This window comes from Tripterygium wilfordii, chromosome 18, assembly GCF_013401445.1.
Source record: "Tripterygium wilfordii isolate XIE 37 chromosome 18, ASM1340144v1, whole genome shotgun sequence".
Classification (NCBI taxonomy): domain Eukaryota; kingdom Viridiplantae; phylum Streptophyta; class Magnoliopsida; order Celastrales; family Celastraceae; genus Tripterygium; species Tripterygium wilfordii.
Genome location: NC_052249.1, coordinates 9,463,758 through 9,482,864, shown reverse-complemented (window position 1 = coordinate 9,482,864; position 19,107 = coordinate 9,463,758). Strand labels below are relative to the sequence as shown.

The 19,107-nt window shown below is 34.8% G+C and overlaps 1 protein-coding gene across 2 annotated transcripts; it reads left to right on the top strand.

Moving 5' to 3' along the window:
• LOC119983865 (probable DNA helicase MCM9) lies at window positions 1-18,953 on the top strand. 2 transcript variants are annotated; one of them, XM_038827598.1, is made up of 21 exons: window positions 1-149; window positions 249-343; window positions 471-570; window positions 679-817; window positions 1,345-1,411; window positions 1,873-2,047; window positions 2,871-2,970; window positions 3,107-3,204; window positions 3,362-3,427; window positions 3,597-3,689; window positions 4,812-4,928; window positions 13,660-13,732; window positions 14,309-14,375; window positions 15,873-15,954; window positions 16,264-16,385; window positions 16,485-16,552; window positions 16,870-16,979; window positions 17,065-17,112; window positions 17,197-17,349; window positions 17,741-17,886; window positions 18,481-18,953. In XM_038827598.1, exons 2-20 carry the CDS (start codon window positions 254-256, stop codon window positions 17,812-17,814), a joined length of 1,842 nt encoding a protein of 613 aa, XP_038683526.1. In that variant the 5' UTR covers window positions 1-149; window positions 249-253; the 3' UTR covers window positions 17,815-17,886; window positions 18,481-18,953. The 2 variants fall into 2 exon arrangements, with proteins under 2 accessions (XP_038683526.1, XP_038683525.1); XM_038827597.1 differs by having other exon boundaries at window positions 1-154; window positions 241-343.
• Window positions 18,954-19,107: the final 154 nt, after the last annotated feature.

Sequence of the window (19,107 nt, the reverse complement as noted above, 5' to 3'; positions counted from 1 at the left end):
GCGCAATGCGAGCTTTACTCTTCGTAGACATGGAGGACAACGTAGCAGGTCCCGTGAAATCCCTAGCGGGTTTTCTGATTCGTCGTTACCCGTCTCAGCTCCGATCCATCACTCTCGCCTCTAATTCGAACATTCATCACCCTCTCTATGTCGAGTATTCTCCAATTCTTTGATTTATTTTTTCCCCCAATTTTACTTCTCTGTTGGCAGTAATCACTCTCTCTTTCTCTTTTGCCCTAGTTTTGCAGAGCTCATGGACGACGATCCTCCTCTTGCGAACCTTGTCTTCTCCCAGCCCTCTGAGTACCTTCGCCATTTCGACGATGCTGCACTCTGGGCCCATGTAATGCTTTTTTTTTTTCCCTTCACTCAATTTATATCTCTCTGTACGCATTACGTTCTTGCTCGTGTGTTGCCTTAATTTCTGTTAAATGCTCCTTGAACTGATTCAATTTTGGGGGCATATGTAGAAAATTGTATTGAGGGATGTCAATAATAGGGAAAAGGGGACGGAGAAGGAATTCATTCATGTCCGTATCAATATCAGTGGTTCTCCACTTGAATGCTCTGGTTCGATTCTTTTTTTTTCGTCCTTAATTCTTTTTCTTTTCGCTGTACTTGGCGACTTAGTATTTCTTTACAATCATTTATTGGTTTATGTGATTGTGCGTGGTGTAGAGACATTTCCAAGTATTGGGCGTGTGAGAGTGAGGCACCGAGGGATTCTTCTGACCATCAAAGGGACTGTAATTCGGTCAGGAGCAATAAAGATGTATGAAGGAGAGAGAACTTACCAATGCCACAAATGCTCGCACATGTGAGAGTTCTCCTTCCCTTTCTTTTATTTATTTATTTATTTTTGGCCTTTTAGTTATCCACAAAAAATTTATATCTGCTCTAATTTGTATCAGCATAAGTTTTGTCAAACTCTGAACTAAATCACATGAGGTTTATGAAATGGGATTTTCTGAGATTGGGTTAAGCTTAATTTTTAACTTTGGCATTTTCCAAGTTGATTCTAGTGGAGTTCCGGCATTCCAATCCTTGCCTTGTAGAAAATGAGGCCTGGTGGTTGAATGCCAACGTGATCCACTTCCGGTTCACCTTTTTGTAAAACTGAACATTTCCGGTATGCACTTTTGAGCTCCTTGATACGAGTCCATATATAAATATGTCCATTTATAGTTTTTCTTTGATGTTTACAATTAGCCGTTGCTATAAGTTATTTATGTGCTTTCATATGCAACAGGTACTGCATTCGGATTTAAGATTAGTTTATTTTGATTGGGGTGGGGGACTTATGCAAATGATATTGTCAGCTAAATTGAAATTGCTTCTGTGTAGGTTCCCAATTTATCCTGAGTTGGAAAGCAGAAATTCTGTAACGTTACCATCAATTTGCCCTTCCCAGGTTATTGTTGTACTCTATCCCAAAAAATTTTCTTTTAAGATTTTCCTGAAGGGTTTTGAGGTAGGTCTTTGAAAGACTTCGGGAACAACCTCAAAACCCTTCTGGGTCAGAGAGTTGGTTGTATGTATAATTTGTTTGAAGCATTCTTTAAATTATATTCCAAGCTGTTTAAAATCATCTGAATTTGCAGGTCACTTATTTCACAATAGTATTCTCAATTCTAGTTGCATTAATTAAAAAAAAATTTGGGTTAAAATATGATGTTAAACCTTATTTGTGACTTATTTTCTTTTGTTTATGATTTTAAAGATGCATTTTCCTATTTGTTTTAATTTATGTTTTGGAGTGAGGAACTAGTTGGCTCTTGAGTATATGTAGTGTTGTATAGATATCTTCTGTTGTGGCATATTTGGAGCTCTAACTATTTATTGGATCACTAAATCTTTTTTTTCCAATGACAGAGGCTTAAACCTTGTGGAGGCACAAAATTCACATATGTAGAAAACACAATAATATGCCATGATTATCAGGAGATCAAAATTCAAGAAAGCACACAGGTGTTAGGTGTTGGGGTGATCCCACGTTCAATTCCAGTCATTCTGATGGATGATCTTGTCGACATTGTTAAGGCTGGAGGTGTTTCATTATTCTCTTTATTTGCTTGCAGACAAAATATTCTTGTTGCCTTATGGGAAACTTCAGAGTGAACTTGGACTTTGTTCTGTATTTATTGTTTGCTAACATGATACAAAGAATGTTTGGTAAATAAATTGATATTTTTCTTCTGACATCTCTTTTATTTACATGGATTTGATTAGCTATTTAATTATGTCTCTGTGATCTGGCCTGGTCTTAGCAAACAATATAAGGGCATCATGTTTTATCAAAAAATCTTTGGTAAAACAATACTCCTATTGTAGCTGCAAAACTGGTGAACTTTAAATGAATGTGCTGCCTCTGGCTACCGATACTGCTGGATTTTTGGAGATCTGATTAAGCAGTTTCTCCCCATATAAAAATAAAAGATTGTTTCTGCAGTTTGAATGCGACAAAATATACTTCTTTGTCTAATGGTTGCAAAAGAAGTTACAGGCAAAAGATGCATGGAGAACTCAGATCTGCTCCTGAAAAATCTTCAACCTAAAAGATATCGTGTTTGTATTTTTGCCTACTTCATAGGCGTATTAGTATTTGTAGCACAAGAGAATCTAGAGGAGTAAACATTGTTAGCTTTTTACAAAGTTAATGTCTTCGGATGATCCGTATTGGAATTTAAGTTTCTCATTTTACAATTATACTTGTGGATAAAGTTTCTTTCCATGACTATAATTGCGCGTAACATACTTGAGCATTCTTTTTTGAACACATGATACTTTTCTGCCCATACTTATAATTGCTTGTGGCCTAAGTCCATATTATTTATTTTATATGCTTTAAGGGTAATTTCTTGTTGGTGCAGATGATGTCATTGTCTCTGGAATATTAACTGCAAGGTGGTCTCCTGATTTAAAAGATGTTCGCTGCAACCTTGATCCGATATTAATTGCTAATCATGTGAGGTAAATGGAAACTTCCTTTTTAATGGTTCTTAATAGAAGGAACTCATGTTGGGCGCATTCAAGATACTTTTTTGTTAAATGTCCTCATGGAAGAAGAAAGAAGTATTGCCCAGTTTGATTTTCTTAGAATTTTCAGGAGGACCAATGAGCTGAAATCAGATATTGATATCCCGGATGAGATTATTATGAAATTCAAGCAGTTCTGGTCAAACTTCAGAGACACCCCATTGAAAGGTCTGGAAACTTATCAGTTACACTTGCTTATTTCTATGATATTGTATAGCATGTGAAGTCATTCTTGTCAAACATGTAGTTGAAGTAAGTTCAGAGTATAGTATATATTCTTATTATTCAATGGATAGTTTAATTTTGCCCTTTTGCATTGACCCAGGCAGAAACTCCATTCTACGGGGTATTTGCCCTCAAGTCTTTGGACTCTTCACTGTGAAGCTTGCAGGTATCTCGTATTTAATATCCAACCTCAATATTTTCTCAAGAAAAAGATTATGTGAACATTCTAAGAATACGTATAAAGTTATTATTTTTTCTCTTTCTATCTTATCTTAGTTTTTGCATCCATCATCAGTTTGTAATTAATCCCATTTACTTTTCTTCCAAAAATTTAGTTGCATTAACACTGATTGGGGGTGTCAAACACGTTGATGTTTCTGGGACAAAGGTTCGGGGAGAGTCTCATTTGCTTCTGATTGGTGATCCAGGTATATTATATTCTATTTTTTTATGATTAGGAAGACTTATTACTTAACCTTAAGCCCACTTGAAGCACAATTTAAGTTTTTCATGCTGCAGTTGTGTTTGCTCGATTCTTGAGGCCCTGATGCCACTTTGTTATACCATAATGCTTAAGAAATGTTAAAAATTAGCAATGAAGGGATTGTAACTCTTTGCTGTTACATTTATGGGTTCATGAATTTCTTTTAATTTTTATGCATGCAATTCAATACAGCGGCACACTAGTTAGAGTATGCATTTTTATAGTCGCTTAGAACTGGTCTAAATATTTTCTTACATTTCATCTCTTTTTTCATTTGATTATTCCCCAAACAGGCTAAATCTTGGTCCCCTCCCTTCCCTTCTCATCCATTTCAATTGAAAATAATCTTGTTTAGTTCCCAATTTTCTGTTTTGATTTTTACTATATTGGGAGTGGATGTTGCATGCATATGTGTGTTTATGAGTGTGTATGTGTTCAACTCAATAGAGTCTGGTTTTGATAGTTTCATAGACAGCTGGTTTCGTTGCCTTAAAATTTGGTGTACTTCCCATTGTAACCATGTTCTTGCAGCTATAAGGCTAGCCATTGTGTATATCTGGTGTGCACCTGCTTGGTGCCTTTATAAAAAATTTCTATTGAAAAAAGTCCGTATGTGTGTGTGTGTTTTTTATGCGTGCTTCTGTGTATGCATTAGAAGAGTCAAGAGAAAGGTGAAGAGTGGGTATGGAATAATTGCTGACAAAGAAACTGAAGAGAGAGGATGGGGAGATATGAGATAACTGATGTCTTTTGACTAATAATTACTTTTGAGGTAATGGAGGACATTTTTTTCCTTGCACAGCAGAAACACATGAATGGCCCTGTAGTAAGTGACAAAAAGAAATATCGCACATATTATATGCGTATGTATAGTCAATGGGTGTGTGCATGGACACGTGTAAAGAAACACACATGGAGACTTCACAGGTACATGTATATATGCAAACGTACATATGATAACATCTATCAAGTATCAATATGTTGCATACATCTAAAAAAATTTCAAGCTATTCAGCAATGAGGATAAGTGTGACATGAGGATAAAACAATGAACCAAACTTTACAGGTACAGGAAAATCTCAATTCTTAAAATTTGCTGCAAAACTTAGCAACAGATCTGTTATCACTACGGGGCTTGGGAGCACTAGTGCTGGATTGACTGTCACTGCCGTCAAAGATGGAGGTACTTCTTCTGTATTATTTTTGAAGGGTGGACTTTCTTTTTCCTAGTTTCCTCTTTTCTATATTTACATAAGACATCACTGTAACAGGTAGCATTATCTTCTCATTTTTTTATCAAGAAAAAACACGCATTTGTATTATGAAGGTTCTTGCTAAGTGTTCTTTCTTCATTCCAAAATCATTTTTCGTTATTATATTTTTATAATTGGTGTAAACTAATGTTAACTATCAAAGCTCATTCGTGAAAGAATCTAGGTAACACAAGAGGGGGGGTGAATTGTTTTACCGTTAAAAATATGTCAAATTTGAGTTTAAACTTACTGATTTCAGATTACTTTAAATCTTATAGAAACTTGATATTAGTGAATATAAGCTTGAGGTCTAGGTTAGTTCAAGTAGGAATCAAGTACTAGAATTAAATACAACAAACACACACACAAATAAACAAGTAAAGAGTAGGGTAAGAGAGTGCAAACAGATTTATAGTGGTTCGGCTACGTATAGTCCTACATCCACTCCTCAAGGCTCCTCCTTGAGAGTTTGAATCCACTATGATTTGCTTGTTGAAGAGCCAAGCCTCTCTCTTTACACCAGCTGTTGTTTAAAGTGCCAACTTCACTTTACAATGGCTGTTTTGGCTTACCAAGTGCCAGCCTCACTTTCTTGTGATTTTGTAAGCTAACCACCAGCACTTAGACTCTTAATTGTGTGTACAAAGTGACTCTATAATGATCAAGGAGTGTACGATGAAGCTTGAGTATTTTCTGAGTAAGAATGAAGGCTTGAATGCTTGTAAAACTCTCAGAGAATTGGAATCAAGTTCTGTGTAGTTCTATGGAGTATATAGAAGCATTTATATGCACTAGAATTCCTAAACATGACCGTTGCATGGAGCTAGACCTTTTTGACTTTTAAGGCTTTGTGATCTTGAAAGATTTCAGCTCCCATTTGCAGCTATATTTCACTTCTTGTCTTCTCCATTTATTTCTTCATCTCTTCAATAATTCCAACTTCTTTTACAGCCAACTTTGACTTCTTATCTCTTTCACCTACTTCATTGCTTTTCTTTTCAACAATTGCAGCCATCTTTAACTTTTTGCAGTAACTTGAACATGTGATGTTTGTAGGTGCTAGGAAAGTCTTCATAATTTAATTTTCAGCATGCTTTGCTAGCTGCCATTTCAAATCAGTTGCTAATCTTTCTTTTCTGCACTCATTCATTGAATTTCAGCAAGCTTTGACTTTATAGGATGACAGCTTGTGATATGCTAACTTGTGTAAGAGTAGCAAAGGCCAAAACAACAAGACAATTCATAGTGAAATCTGGAACCTGAAACTTAGTGACTTGTAAGCTTGATTAAAAGCTTCATGTGTTGATCTTTGTTAGCCTTGCAAATTAAAGCATTAAAGGATAGAAACAAGTTCAGAATATAATTAAGAATGCATAGCAAACATGGAACACATATTTTGATCAACATATAGAATGCACACTTCATCATTAAAACTCATATCATAACATTCTCCCCCTTTTTGATGATGCCAAAATATGTATGACTTAAATCAGATTTAAGTCTTGATGTTTGTCAATGTTTCTCCCCCTTTTTGGAATAATCAAAAAGAATAATATTGAATGCTCCCCCTGAAATGATGCATGGTAGAAACTAAGATGTTTGAGTTAATCCTAGTTCATGTCTTAAGAATTTAAATCTCTCAGAATTCAAGGGCTTTGTAAAAATGTCAGCAAGTTGGTGAGTAGTGTCAATGTATTCTATGCTAACATTACCCTTTATGACATGGTCCCTAATAAAATGGTGCCTAACATCTATGTGTTTGGCTTTGGAATGATGCACAGGGTTGTTTGATAGATTGATTGAACTTGTGTTATCACACATAATTGGGATTTTTGAATATGTGAGTCCAAAATCACTTAGTTGTTGTCTTATCCATAATAGTTGACTACAACAGCCCGCTAAAGCTACATATTCTGCCTCTGTGGTTGATAGAGCCACACTATATTGCTTTTTAGAATACCAGGAAACTAACATTCTTCCTAGAAATTGACATGTGCCAGAGGTACTTTTCCTATCAATTATGCTGCCTGCATAATCAGCATCAGAGAAACCAAACAAATCAAAGTTTGATTCTCTAGAATACCATAGTCCTAAAGTAGGGGTACCATTTAAGTATCTAAAAATTCTTTTGACAGCTTTTAGATGTGATTCCTTAGGATTTGATTGAAATCTAGCACACAAACATACACTAAACATGATATCTGGTCTACTAGCAGTTAAATATAGCAAAGATCCAATCATGGATCTATAGAGTTTTGAATTTACCTCATTGCCTTCTGAGTCTATGTCAAGTTTAGTAGTAGTTGCCATAGGAGTTGGAGAAGGTTTAGATTTGTCCATTCCAAATTTGATCTGAAGATCCTTTATGTATTTGGTTTGATTGATGTGTGTTCCCTTAGGCGTTTGTTTCACTTGTAAGCCAAGAAAATAGGTAAGTTCACCCATCATGCTCATCTCAAACTCCCCCTGCATTCTTGCAGCAAATTCCTTGCACATACACTCATTAGTAGCTCCAAAAATCACATCATCAACATATATTTGTACTAGTAGTATATCTTGATCTTTAATCTTAATAAACAAAGTGTTATCAATTTTCCCACGGCTAAAACCACATTGAATTAAGAAGCTGGACAGCTTCTCATACCAGGCTCTAGGAGCTTGTTTTAATCCATAAAGAGCTTTATTTAATTTGAAAACATAATCTGGATGTTTCAAGTCTTCAAACCCTGGTGGTTGTTTAACATACACTTCTTCATTAATTTTTCCATTCAAGAAAGCACTTTTAACATCCATTTGAAATAATTTTATTCCTTTGTAACATGCAAATGCAATTAATAGTCTTATGGCTTCCATTCTAGCTACGGGTGCATAAGTTTCACCAAAATCAATGCCTTCTTGTTGATTATAACCTTGTGCAACTAACCTGGCTTTATTCCTTGTAACTACACCACTTTCATCCATTTTATTTCTATAAATCCATCTAGTACCTATGATTGATTTATTTTCTGGTTTTGGAACTAGTTCCCATACATTACATTTTTGAAATTGATCTAATTCTTCCTGCATGGCAATAACCCAATCATTGTCATCTATAGCTTCACTTATATTCCTAGGTTCAATCTTAGAAATGAGTGCAACAAAATTGAAAACATTAAGAGATGATAATCTGGAATTTCTGGTCTGAATTCCTTCATGTACATCACCAATTATTTCTTTTGGTGAATGATATGTTGTGTACCTTGGTTTCTTTGGATCCACTACTATGGTTGGTATTGAAGTTGTGCTTTCGTGAGTTTCATACTCATTTTTCTCTTCTTGTTTCTTTGTTCCAAAAATGTCAACTTCCTCTTCAGAGTCATCTTCCTTCTCTGGAGAAATTGTACCAGCTTTTTCCTTGTTTGTTAATTCTGCAATTTCTGTTACTATATCCACATTTTTCTCACAAGAAGGTGTTAGAGTAGATAATTCATCAAATTTAACATGTATTGCTTCTTCAACACATTTAGTTCTTTTATTAAACACCCTATAGGCTTTACTAACCAGTGAGTAGCCTAGAAAGATACCTAAATCAGATTTGGAATCAAATTTGTCTAGATTATCCTTGGTATTTAGAATAAAACATTTACATCCAAAAACTTTAAAATAATCAACTCTAGGAGGTCTTCCATTCCACAACTCATAAGGGGTTTTCTTAAGAATAGGTCTTATTGTTAACCTATTTGAGACATAACAAGCTGTATTTATTGCTTCAGCCCAAAAATACTTAGGTGAATTGTTTTCAAGCATCATAGTTCTTCCAATTTCTTGTAAAGTTCTATTTTTCCTTTCCACCACACCATTTTGCTGTGGTGTTCTAGAAACTGAAAAATTATGTGAAATACCTTGTTCATCACAATATTTTACAAATTCATTGTTCTCAAACTCACCTCCATGGTCACTTCTTATTCTAGATATGCAACAACTCTTTTCATTTTGCAATTTCTTTACTAGTTTTGAAAATTCAGTTAAGGCCTCATTTTTATGTGCTAAAAATAGAACCCATGTAAATCTTGTATAGTCATCAACTAGAACAAAAGCATAAGATTTTCCACCAAGACTTTTTACTCTACTAGGACCAAAAAGGTCCAAATGCAATAGTTGTAATGGCCTTGAAGTAGAAACTACATCTTTAGGTTTAAAAGAGCTTTTCACTTGCTTGCCTCTTGTGCAAGTATCACAGACACCATTATTGACAAAATTCAGATTTGGAACTCCTTTAACTAGCCCTCTTTTAGTCAATTTAGCTAAGGTGCTCATACCTATATGTCCAAGTCTTCTATGCCAATTTTCAATTACTAATTCAGATGCAACTAAGCATTTTACAGAACTTGCATGTAACATTTCCAAGTCAATTTTATAAACGTTACCTTTTCTGAAACCAGTTAAAGCTGTGACATTTTCAGCACTTGTTATAAGACATTTTTTCTTAGAAAAACACACATTAAGATCTCTATCTGTTAATTGACTAATACTTAATAGATTGTAAGATAAACCATCTACCAAGAGCACATTTTCAATGCAAAAAGAAGAGAGATTACCTATAGACCCTATACCTAGGATCTTACCCTTTGCATTGTCTCCAAAAGTTACATATCCTCCATCTTCTTTCTTTGTGAAGGACGAAAACAATTTTGGATTTCCAGTCATATGTCTAGAACACCCGCTGTCCAGAAACCATTCACAAGCTTTAAGGCTTGATTTTAGACAAACCTGCAGAAAATTTGTGTTTATTTAGGTACCCACACTTTGTGGGGTCCTTGGTGGTTAGTATCAACAACATATGTTCCTTTAGGAACCCAAATTTGGACAATTTTTTTATTTGTAGTTCTTGACCTGAATCTGGAATTTTTAATTATTGAGCTGGTAGAGGCATTAAAATCAAATTTGCTTCTTTCTAATAATGTTTCCTTCAATTTAGTAGGATTGTATCCTATCCCTGTTTTATCTAGATATGGTTTTTGCATAGATAGGATGTTATCAAGCTTGTCTGAACTAGCATAAAATTTTTTAAAAGACTCTTCTAAGCATTTGTTCTTTTCTTTTAGACATCTAAGTTCTTCTAGCAAATCTGAATTATCAGGCATAGTAATGTCCTTAAAATTTTTCAGCTCCTCTAGTTCTATGTTTAAGTTGTTAAGCTTGCTTTGTAATTTACTTATTTCTTCTAGACATGCTTTCTCTTTATCTTTCAAGCTAGTATTTTCCTTTTTCAAGTTCTTGTTTACAAAGATAAGTTTTTCATTTTGATTGCACATTTCCTGGAAAGATTTAAATAATTCATCAATAGAAATATCTTCATAATCAGAGTCCAAATCAGATTCACTAACCTCTGCAGAAGAATGAGCTTCTTCCTTAGCAACTAGGCAAAAGTTTGCCCTGATATCTTCATTATCAGATTGGTCCGACTCTGAAGAATCTAGATCCCAAGTAGATTTAAGTGCTTTCTTATCTTCTTTCTTCTTATCTATGTAGTGTGCTCTTTTCCTCCTTGGACATTCATTTTTAACATGTCCTGTTTTGCCACAATTAAAGCAAACAACTTCATCAATTGTTTTACCTTTTTCATTTCTTTTGCTTCTGTTAGGAAACTTCTTCCTGTACTTCATAAATTTTTTGAAATTTTTAACCAGCAAAGCTGTATCAACATCACTATCATCTTCACTATCTTCATGGGAACTATGTACAGCAAGTGCAGTAGTTCTTTTCTTGCTGTCCTCTTCTTCCTCTACTTCTCTATCCTTCAATTTTAGCTCATGAGTCATTAGAGAACCAATGAGTTCCTCAAGAGGTAATGTCTTCAAGTTCTTTGATTCTTGAATTGCTGTCACCTTGGCATCCCACTTTTTAGGTAGAGATCTTAGGATCTTTTGAACTTGATCTGCATCTGAAAACACTTTACCAAGAGCAGTTAAATCATTTACTAAACCAGTAAGCCTTCCATACATATCAGATATTGACTCATGAGGTTCCATTTTGAATAACTCATACTTATGAACAAGAATATTTATTTTAGAGTCTTTAACTTGACTTGTCCCTTCATGCTTAACTTCTAATTTCTTCCATATATCTCTAGCTGTTACACATGTAGAAATATGATTATATTCTTGTCTACTTAGTCCACAGTGTAATATGTTTTTAGCTTTTGCATTATAGGACACTAACTTCTTGTCATTTTCACTCCATTCACTTCTAGGTTTATCAATCTTTGATTCTTCTTCACCTTTCTTGATCTGTTTTGTTGGTTTATATGGTCCATTTGCTACAATTTCCCATAACTCAATGTCATTTGATTGTAGAAAAATCTCCATTCTATTTTTCCAAAAAGCATAGTCTTTTCCTTTAAAGAATGGTGGTTTATTAATTGACATTCCAAACTCTTCAGCCATCTAATTCTCTAGAATGTTAGTTCTTATGAGAATTTAAAACCTTGCTTCGATACCAATTGAAAGAATCTAGGTAACACAAGAGGGGGGGTGAATTGTTTTACCGTTAAAAATATGTCAAATTTGAGTTTAAACTTACTGATTTCAGATTACTTTAAATCTTATAGAAACTTGATATTAGTGAATATAAGCTTGAGGTCTAGGTTAGTTCAAGTAGGAATCAAGTACTAGAATTAAATACAACAAACACACACACAAATAAACAAGTAAAGAGTAGGGTAAGAGAGTGCAAACAGATTTATAGTGGTTCGGCTACGTATAGTCCTACATCCACTCCTCAAGGCTCCTCCTTGAGAGTTTGAATCCACTATGATTTGCTTGTTGAAGAGCCAAGCCTCTCTCTTTACACCAGCTGTTGTTTAAAGTGCCAACTTCACTTTACAATGGCTGTTTTGGCTTACCAAGTGCCAGCCTCACTTTCTTGTGATTTTGTAAGCTAACCACCAGCACTTAGACTCTTAATTGTGTGTACAAAGTGACTCTATAATGATCAAGGAGTGTACGATGAAGCTTGAGTATTTTCTGAGTAAGAATGAAGGCTTGAATGCTTGTAAAACTCTCAGAGAATTGGAATCAAGTTCTGTGTAGTTCTATGGAGTATATAGAAGCATTTATATGCACTAGAATTCCTAAACATGACCGTTGCATGGAGCTAGACCTTTTTGACTTTTAAGGCTTTGTGATCTTGAAAGATTTCAGCTCCCATTTGCAGCTATATTTCACTTCTTGTCTTCTCCATTTATTTCTTCATCTCTTCAATAATTCCAACTTCTTTTACAGCCAACTTTGACTTCTTATCTCTTTCACCTACTTCATTGCTTTTCTTTTCAACAATTGCAGCCATCTTTAACTTTTTGCAGTAACTTGAACATGTGATGTTTGTAGGTGCTAGGAAAGTCTTCATAATTTAATTTTCAGCATGCTTTGCTAGCTGCCATTTCAAATCAGTTGCTAATCTTTCTTTTCTGCACTCATTCATTGAATTTCAGCAAGCTTTGACTTTATAGGATGACAGCTTGTGATATGCTAACTTGTGTAAGAGTAGCAAAGGCCAAAACAACAAGACAATTCATAGTGAAATCTGGAACCTGAAACTTAGTGACTTGTAAGCTTGATTAAAAGCTTCATGTGTTGATCTTTGTTAGCCTTGCAAATTAAAGCATTAAAGGATAGAAACAAGTTCAGAATATAATTAAGAATGCATAGCAAACATGGAACACATATTTTGATCAACATATAGAATGCACACTTCATCATTAAAACTCATATCATAACAATTCGAAGTCACATGCTACATAGCCATAATCATCATCATCATTTTGGGGTCGGATACTTGAAGCCATAAGAACAATCAGTTGCAGATATTCCTTCACTTTTGTTTTCCGTCTAAAGCTACTCTCTCCACTAATCCTTCAATGTCATGTCCTTTTTTCATCACTTCAATTCATGTAATTTTTCGCATCCTTCTGCTTTTAATATCTCCTTCTTTCGTTTCTGACTTGTCACACCAAAGTACCTTCATCTGTGCCATAAACTTCTCCAAACCTTCCTAGATGATTTTCTATCTTATTTTTGATGGAAGCCCCTCGGCTTAAATTGAATATTCTTATTTCTTATCTTATCCTTCCTTGTGTTGCCAAATATGCATCATAACTTTCTCATTTCTGGTACATCAATATTTAGAATAAAGGAAAGCAAAAAAGGGACCCTTAGAAATGGTATGCATGCAACTTCAAATAGGGGAAGGGGGAGAGAGAGAGAGAGAGAGAGAGAACTGCAGGTGCCTTTTTTTTAAGTTTTTGTATATTATGGATTTATGGTGTTTGTCCTAGTTTGTAACAAATTAACTTGGAATCCATTTGAAGTGTTGCATTGTTAGAGAAGTCTTTGGGCTAGCTGGACTCTTTTCTTAGAAGTTTTTTCATGTGTCATCTTCATAATTCTTGGCAGAAAGCATGCCAGAAGAAAGTTATTGGACTGAAGGTGTTTAGTTCAGTTTTCAAATATATTTTGTGAAAAATATGAAAAATATCTATAAGTTCCACTTAGTTTATTTGGATACCTCTGCCCTTCACCTAATATCTTGTTTCATACTTGAGGACCTTCACCTAGACATTTATTATCTCTTGTTGAGCTCTTATTCTTTGTGAAATACTCAACGTCAAATATGGATTGCTAGGGGAATGGATGTTGGAAGCTGGGGCACTTGTACTTGCAGATGGAGGGCTTTGTTGCATCGATGAATTTGATAGGTATTTTTTTTTTTGATAAGGTGATAGGTAATTATATATACTGTATGAACCTTTTCTGCACAAGCTTCCGTAATCAAACTGCCTTTACTGTGCTATAATTTGACCTTATGTTGGTTAAGAGCAATCATGGTCATCATCATGGTGGAGAAGAAGGGTATGTTGGGGCTAGCATTACCGTTGTCACCATCAACATTGATTTCCTATGTGATTGAATTAGTACTATATTAGTAAACCACGGAAACCCTTGAAATCCTGTATCTGGCTTCAGAACAATCATTGTCTTCATCATCAACATCCTAAAAATGAAAAAATAATCTCAATTACATTTCGAAACTTTTCTGAGTATTTTTTAATGTACATCAACAAAATCTCAAGAATTGTTTTGAGTATTGGCTAGACAAGTAGTTTGCCCTTATGGTGTCTTGGCTGGCTTTTAACTCCCCAAGGCAGATGAGTAGGTCAGATTGTTTGCAATGCCGTTTTCAATCTGTGAAAATTAAACCAGTGAACTCAAGGAAGTTTTGAGGTTTTATTGTACATGGATTTTGGTATCAAACTAAACTTTTTGTTTGATAGCATGAGGGAGCATGACAGGGCCACCATACATGAAGCAATGGAGCAACAGACCATAAGTGTCGCTAAGGTAATTCCTTTTTGTCCCTAGAGATGATAAGATTACATGAATATTCATTTTTAAAGCGTCTTTCTGCAATTCTGCCTTGAGTTTGCACTAAAAGCTGAAAGTTTCATTCAAAATGTTCGTAGGGAAAAATGGTTCCCTTAAAATGTATGAAACAATCAATTATGAGCAGTCTTTAGTGTTATTTTCACAGTGCGAATGCACATCATACTGTTACTCTGTGGCTGAATTAAGAGTCTTATCTTAGTAAACTTATTAACTATGGTGAGGTTCACATTATATAGTAATTGTCCACGATTCAGAGCGCATTTGCACATGCTCTTAAAAATGTTAAATCTAGCTGAATTAAGATTGCTTTTTGGTAAATACATTATCTATGGGTAGGGTAACAATTTAATGATTGCCCACAATTCATAACAAACTTGGCTCACTGAGTATTTAGCTCCCTGAGATTAACTGTGGTAAATTACACAATTAAAGAATTTGATTTATGAAATTTTTCCTTACAGATGGGTATTAATCTATGAGATTACAGAGTGATTGGATGGTACATCTGTTTTAGAACTCGAAATTGAAGTTGATGAAAAAGAGATGAGAAAAAGGGAAAGTAGAAAAATAATTAAAAAATTGAGATTATTAGGTAATTCAAGTATCCTTGGCGTTAAGAGCATGTTCAACCCTATTACTTATTTTTGGGTACACCCCTATTTTAAGTTAAAAGCAATTTTAGGTTACCAGTTTTCTAACACCCTTCCAACCAAATACCGGTTGGAAGGTAAAAAAAATGAAAAAGGGTTACCTAAAATAAATTTTTACTTGTTTTAGGTAACCCATTGGACATGCTCTTATGCAATGTAAAGCATTGAGAAAGAAAGGAGAGTGATATGTTGTTGAGAGAGAAAAGTGACAAACAAAGCGAGAGACTTCGCCCCACTCTCACATTCATTACGATTAGTTCTTGGTCAATTAATGACAATGCTAATCCCAGCCTTAAACTAAACTGCATATGTCTGAACAATATTCATGCTTGTTTAGAGTTTTTTTAAGTTGACTTTTGGATACGCAATGGACTGGCTCTCATTATAATTATCAGGCACTGCTTTGGGATGGACTTGGCGTACTAGCTTTCAGCTCACTGATTTAGCTTTCCAATGCATATCTTTCATATCTACATCACTTATCTCTTTAGGTGTTGGGCCTGCTGTTGTTGGCGGGCATCAACCAGAGATTTAGCTAATGCATTTACCTAGCTTTTGGTATCCTGCATCCTGATTCACAGAAGTTCACCGAGCTGGTGACTGTATTATACTGCATGGATGTCTCATTGTGGTTATTCTACTTCATGCCTTGGTATTTTCATTTACTTTGATAAAGATTCTTAATAAGTCCAGTTATTTAATTATTTTTCTTCCTTGACTTCTATTGTATCATACTGTTTAAGGTTCTTCAGGTGTGGATTATTACTCAACTGATTTTACTTCTTTGCTATTATTTTTTCAGGCTGGTCTTGTGACTACTCTTAGCACTAGGACAATTGTCTTTGGCGCAACAAACCCTAAAGGGCATTATGACCCTGAGCAGTGTATCACTTCCATTTATCATATATAAATTTGATTTAACAATCCAAAACATCATCATCTGATTTTGGGAATTATTATTCATCTCTACACTTGAATAATCTTCTCATGACGGCTCCTCATGTTGAAGGTAAACAAAATATTAATCATGCATGTTGTTCTTAAGTATTTATCATAGTCGAGATTTTGGTCTTTCCTAACAGCATTCAAGATACTGATTTGTGATCATGTGCACATGAATTTTTTTCATGCATACATATTAGTTGGATGGGTATCTGAACTGCATCATCATGATCTTCCTTAAACTTATTTAGCTCTCTCTGTCAACACAACACTCTCTGGTCCCTTATTGAGCAGATTTGATATAGTCCTTGTCCTTTTAGATACTAAGAATCCTGAATGGGATGCAGTTGTCTCATCTCACATTCTTTCTGAGGTAGGGTGCTCCTAAATTTATGTTGGGTATTTCTTTTTGAGTAAATAAGCATAACTAGGAATCCAAATCTTGATTTGAGAAATATAAAAAAATATGCAGAGAGAACAAGATAAAGGGGAACGTGATGAAGATCTACAACATGTCTGGCCACTTCCTATGCTTCGTAGGTACAACTATTTTTGGTCATTAAGAAATTATTTATTTTCCTGATAATTTCTCAATTTCTTATCGGATCTAATTGATTGTCATTTTACCTCGTCCAAAAAGTAGGGTAGATGGTGCATTTAAGATGAATTGGGTTTTTTTTTGATGACTCGATTTGCAAATAAATAGGTTTCAATCATAGATAGATCTTTTTGCATCTTGGAGTTTTAGGCAATTTTAATTATTGGTAAAATTTCTGGTGGCCCAGTAGAAAATATTGATTCGAAAAAGGTCACGTAAGAAATGCATGGCTATTTTAGCTTCCTAGAGCATCTTACAGGTACATACACTTTGTAAAAGGATTCTTCAGACCATTCCTGACAAAGGAAGCTGAAAAAGTTATTTCTAGCTACTATCAGCTCCAAAGAAGATCTGCAACTCAAAATGCAGGTTTTTACCACCAGTAAATCCCATTTGCTATGTTAGTGTTTTCATTTTGCTTTTGCTTTTAAATCTAACCGTTTTTAGAATGCAGCAAGAACCACCGTGCGCATGCTGGAAAGTTTGATACGCTTAGCGCAAGGTAGTTTACTGTCAGTGTTGATTATCATTCCAACATCAATTCCTGCATTATCTAATTTAGATGGTGGCTCTCTCATTGTTGCAGCACATGCAAGACTGATGTTCAGAAATGAGGTCACTCAATTAGATGCCATAATGGCAATTTTATGCATTGAATCATCAATGACAACCTCAGGCATTGTAGACAGTGTTGGAAATACCCTGCACTCCAATTTCATGGAAAATCCTGACTTGGAATGTATCCTTGCCGGTTACTTTTGCACATGCATTATTGTCCCCACATAAAACATTATCAAAAGTTTAGGCTCATGCACCTACAAAGTTATCCTGAAAGTATTTGCAAAATATGTTAAATCCTTGTACCTAAAGTAGGTCTAGATCCTGAAGGTAAAGCTTCCGTTAAAATTCTGAACCCACATGAGTGGTTAATTTGAAATGCATCAATGTTCATTTGCCAACTACAAAAGTATAGAAGTTTCTCGAGTTTGCATAAAACAAATTGGCACTTGAATGCTGATATATATTGGTTATTCATTTAAGGCAATAGCATCAGTATGCATAAACCATGTTGCTGTGAACTGATTTTATGAGATGAGTGACCTTTTGTTCTCTTGACTGAATGGCGGAAGATGCCAAGCAGGAAAAATTAATCCTTGAGAAGCTGAAATCAATTGACGAATTTGTTGACATTAACAGCGCATAAGGATTGGGCATATGACAATGTGTGAAAGGAGAATGCGTCTTTGATTGAGAATCTGACAACTATTTATAAACTGTAAGTAGAGTATTTTTCTTGTTGCTAATATGTGTAAAATGTTTCTTGACCTGGAATATTCTGCTGTGATGTCATTTATTACTATATAGTTTTTAATCTTGTGGGTGGTGTTATTTATAGAAAAAATGGTTATTAGCAAACAAATTATTTACATTGTTTGGTGGATCAACCTTGCATCTTTATCATTCATTTATATATGTGATACCACAAAAATTTTCTGTGCAATGCCACTAAGAAAAACACAGAAGAAGTTCTTTGCTTTTGTGTAATTATGTTGTTGTCATACTATCTATATAAAAGGGAACAACAGTCAAGGGATTGTATTTCCTGACATTGTTTAGTTTCATGACATTGTTTTGATAATATTGCATAATAACCTCATTTGGAATTCGATCAGACATTTTTTTCTCAATATATGTAATTAGACAATTCTTGAGCCATTCATCCCTATTTGATTTTGCTATCACTGCTTTACCATCTTCATAGTTGAAAATCTTTACGGTTATAGTTGTCATAGGTAAAGTCAATGTTAGTGTTATTAGTCTATACACAAACGGATACATCAAGTTATATGTTGTTGAAATAATTTTGTAGACTTGTTGCAACCATTATCTCTACAAGACCAACAATCCTATGAATCCCTATAAATATTGTTGGGATTTAGTATGGAGCCTATTTTGTGCGTGGTGACTTGGCTTGATGACCCGATTCGAGAAGATTGTTGCGGATCTTAAAAGTAGATGTTCGGGAAGCTTACTTTGTGGAGTGGAGGTGAGGGCCAATAGGTCCGAATCGGAGCAACTTGTTCTTTTTGGGATCTGGGAGCTTGCCCTTGGGAAAAAAATTTCGGGGTCCTCAATGTAATTTTCGACTCAGTTGATTAAATAGGGTCAGGGTATATAAGTGTGATTGTAACCCTGCAGTTGTATTCTTTCCCTAAAATGGTGAAAAATTCTATGCAACTCCGAGGACGTAGGCACAATTGGCCGAACCTCATAAATCTTGGTGTCTTGTTTCGATTGCTTTAATTTTCGCTTATTCTCTGTTGTTGATACCGTTTTCAACAAATACATCGTTACTTCGCATATCAAAAAGCCACATGCCCATGCTAACAACTTACGAGTTTACTAGCAACTTAAACCAATACGTAATTAACTATCAATAGCTTGTTCCACCAAAACCTGAGTTGCTAAATAAAACATACCTGCAAAGATTAAACCC

What these genes read in the sequence shown, in the direction of transcription:
- LOC119983865 (XM_038827597.1), top strand. Translation starts at nt 6, where the DNA reads ATGCGAGCTTTACTCTTCGTAGACATGGAGGACAACGTAGCAGGTCCC. An exon ending in CATCACCCTCTCTATGTCGA is followed by an intron (nt 155 to 240) that starts GTATTCTCCAAT and finishes CTTTTGCCCTAG; the next exon opens with TTTTGCAGAGCTCATGGACG. An exon ending in CTTCACTGTGAAGCTTGCAG is followed by an intron (nt 3,428 to 3,596) that starts GTATCTCGTATT and finishes CCAAAAATTTAG; the next exon opens with TTGCATTAACACTGATTGGG.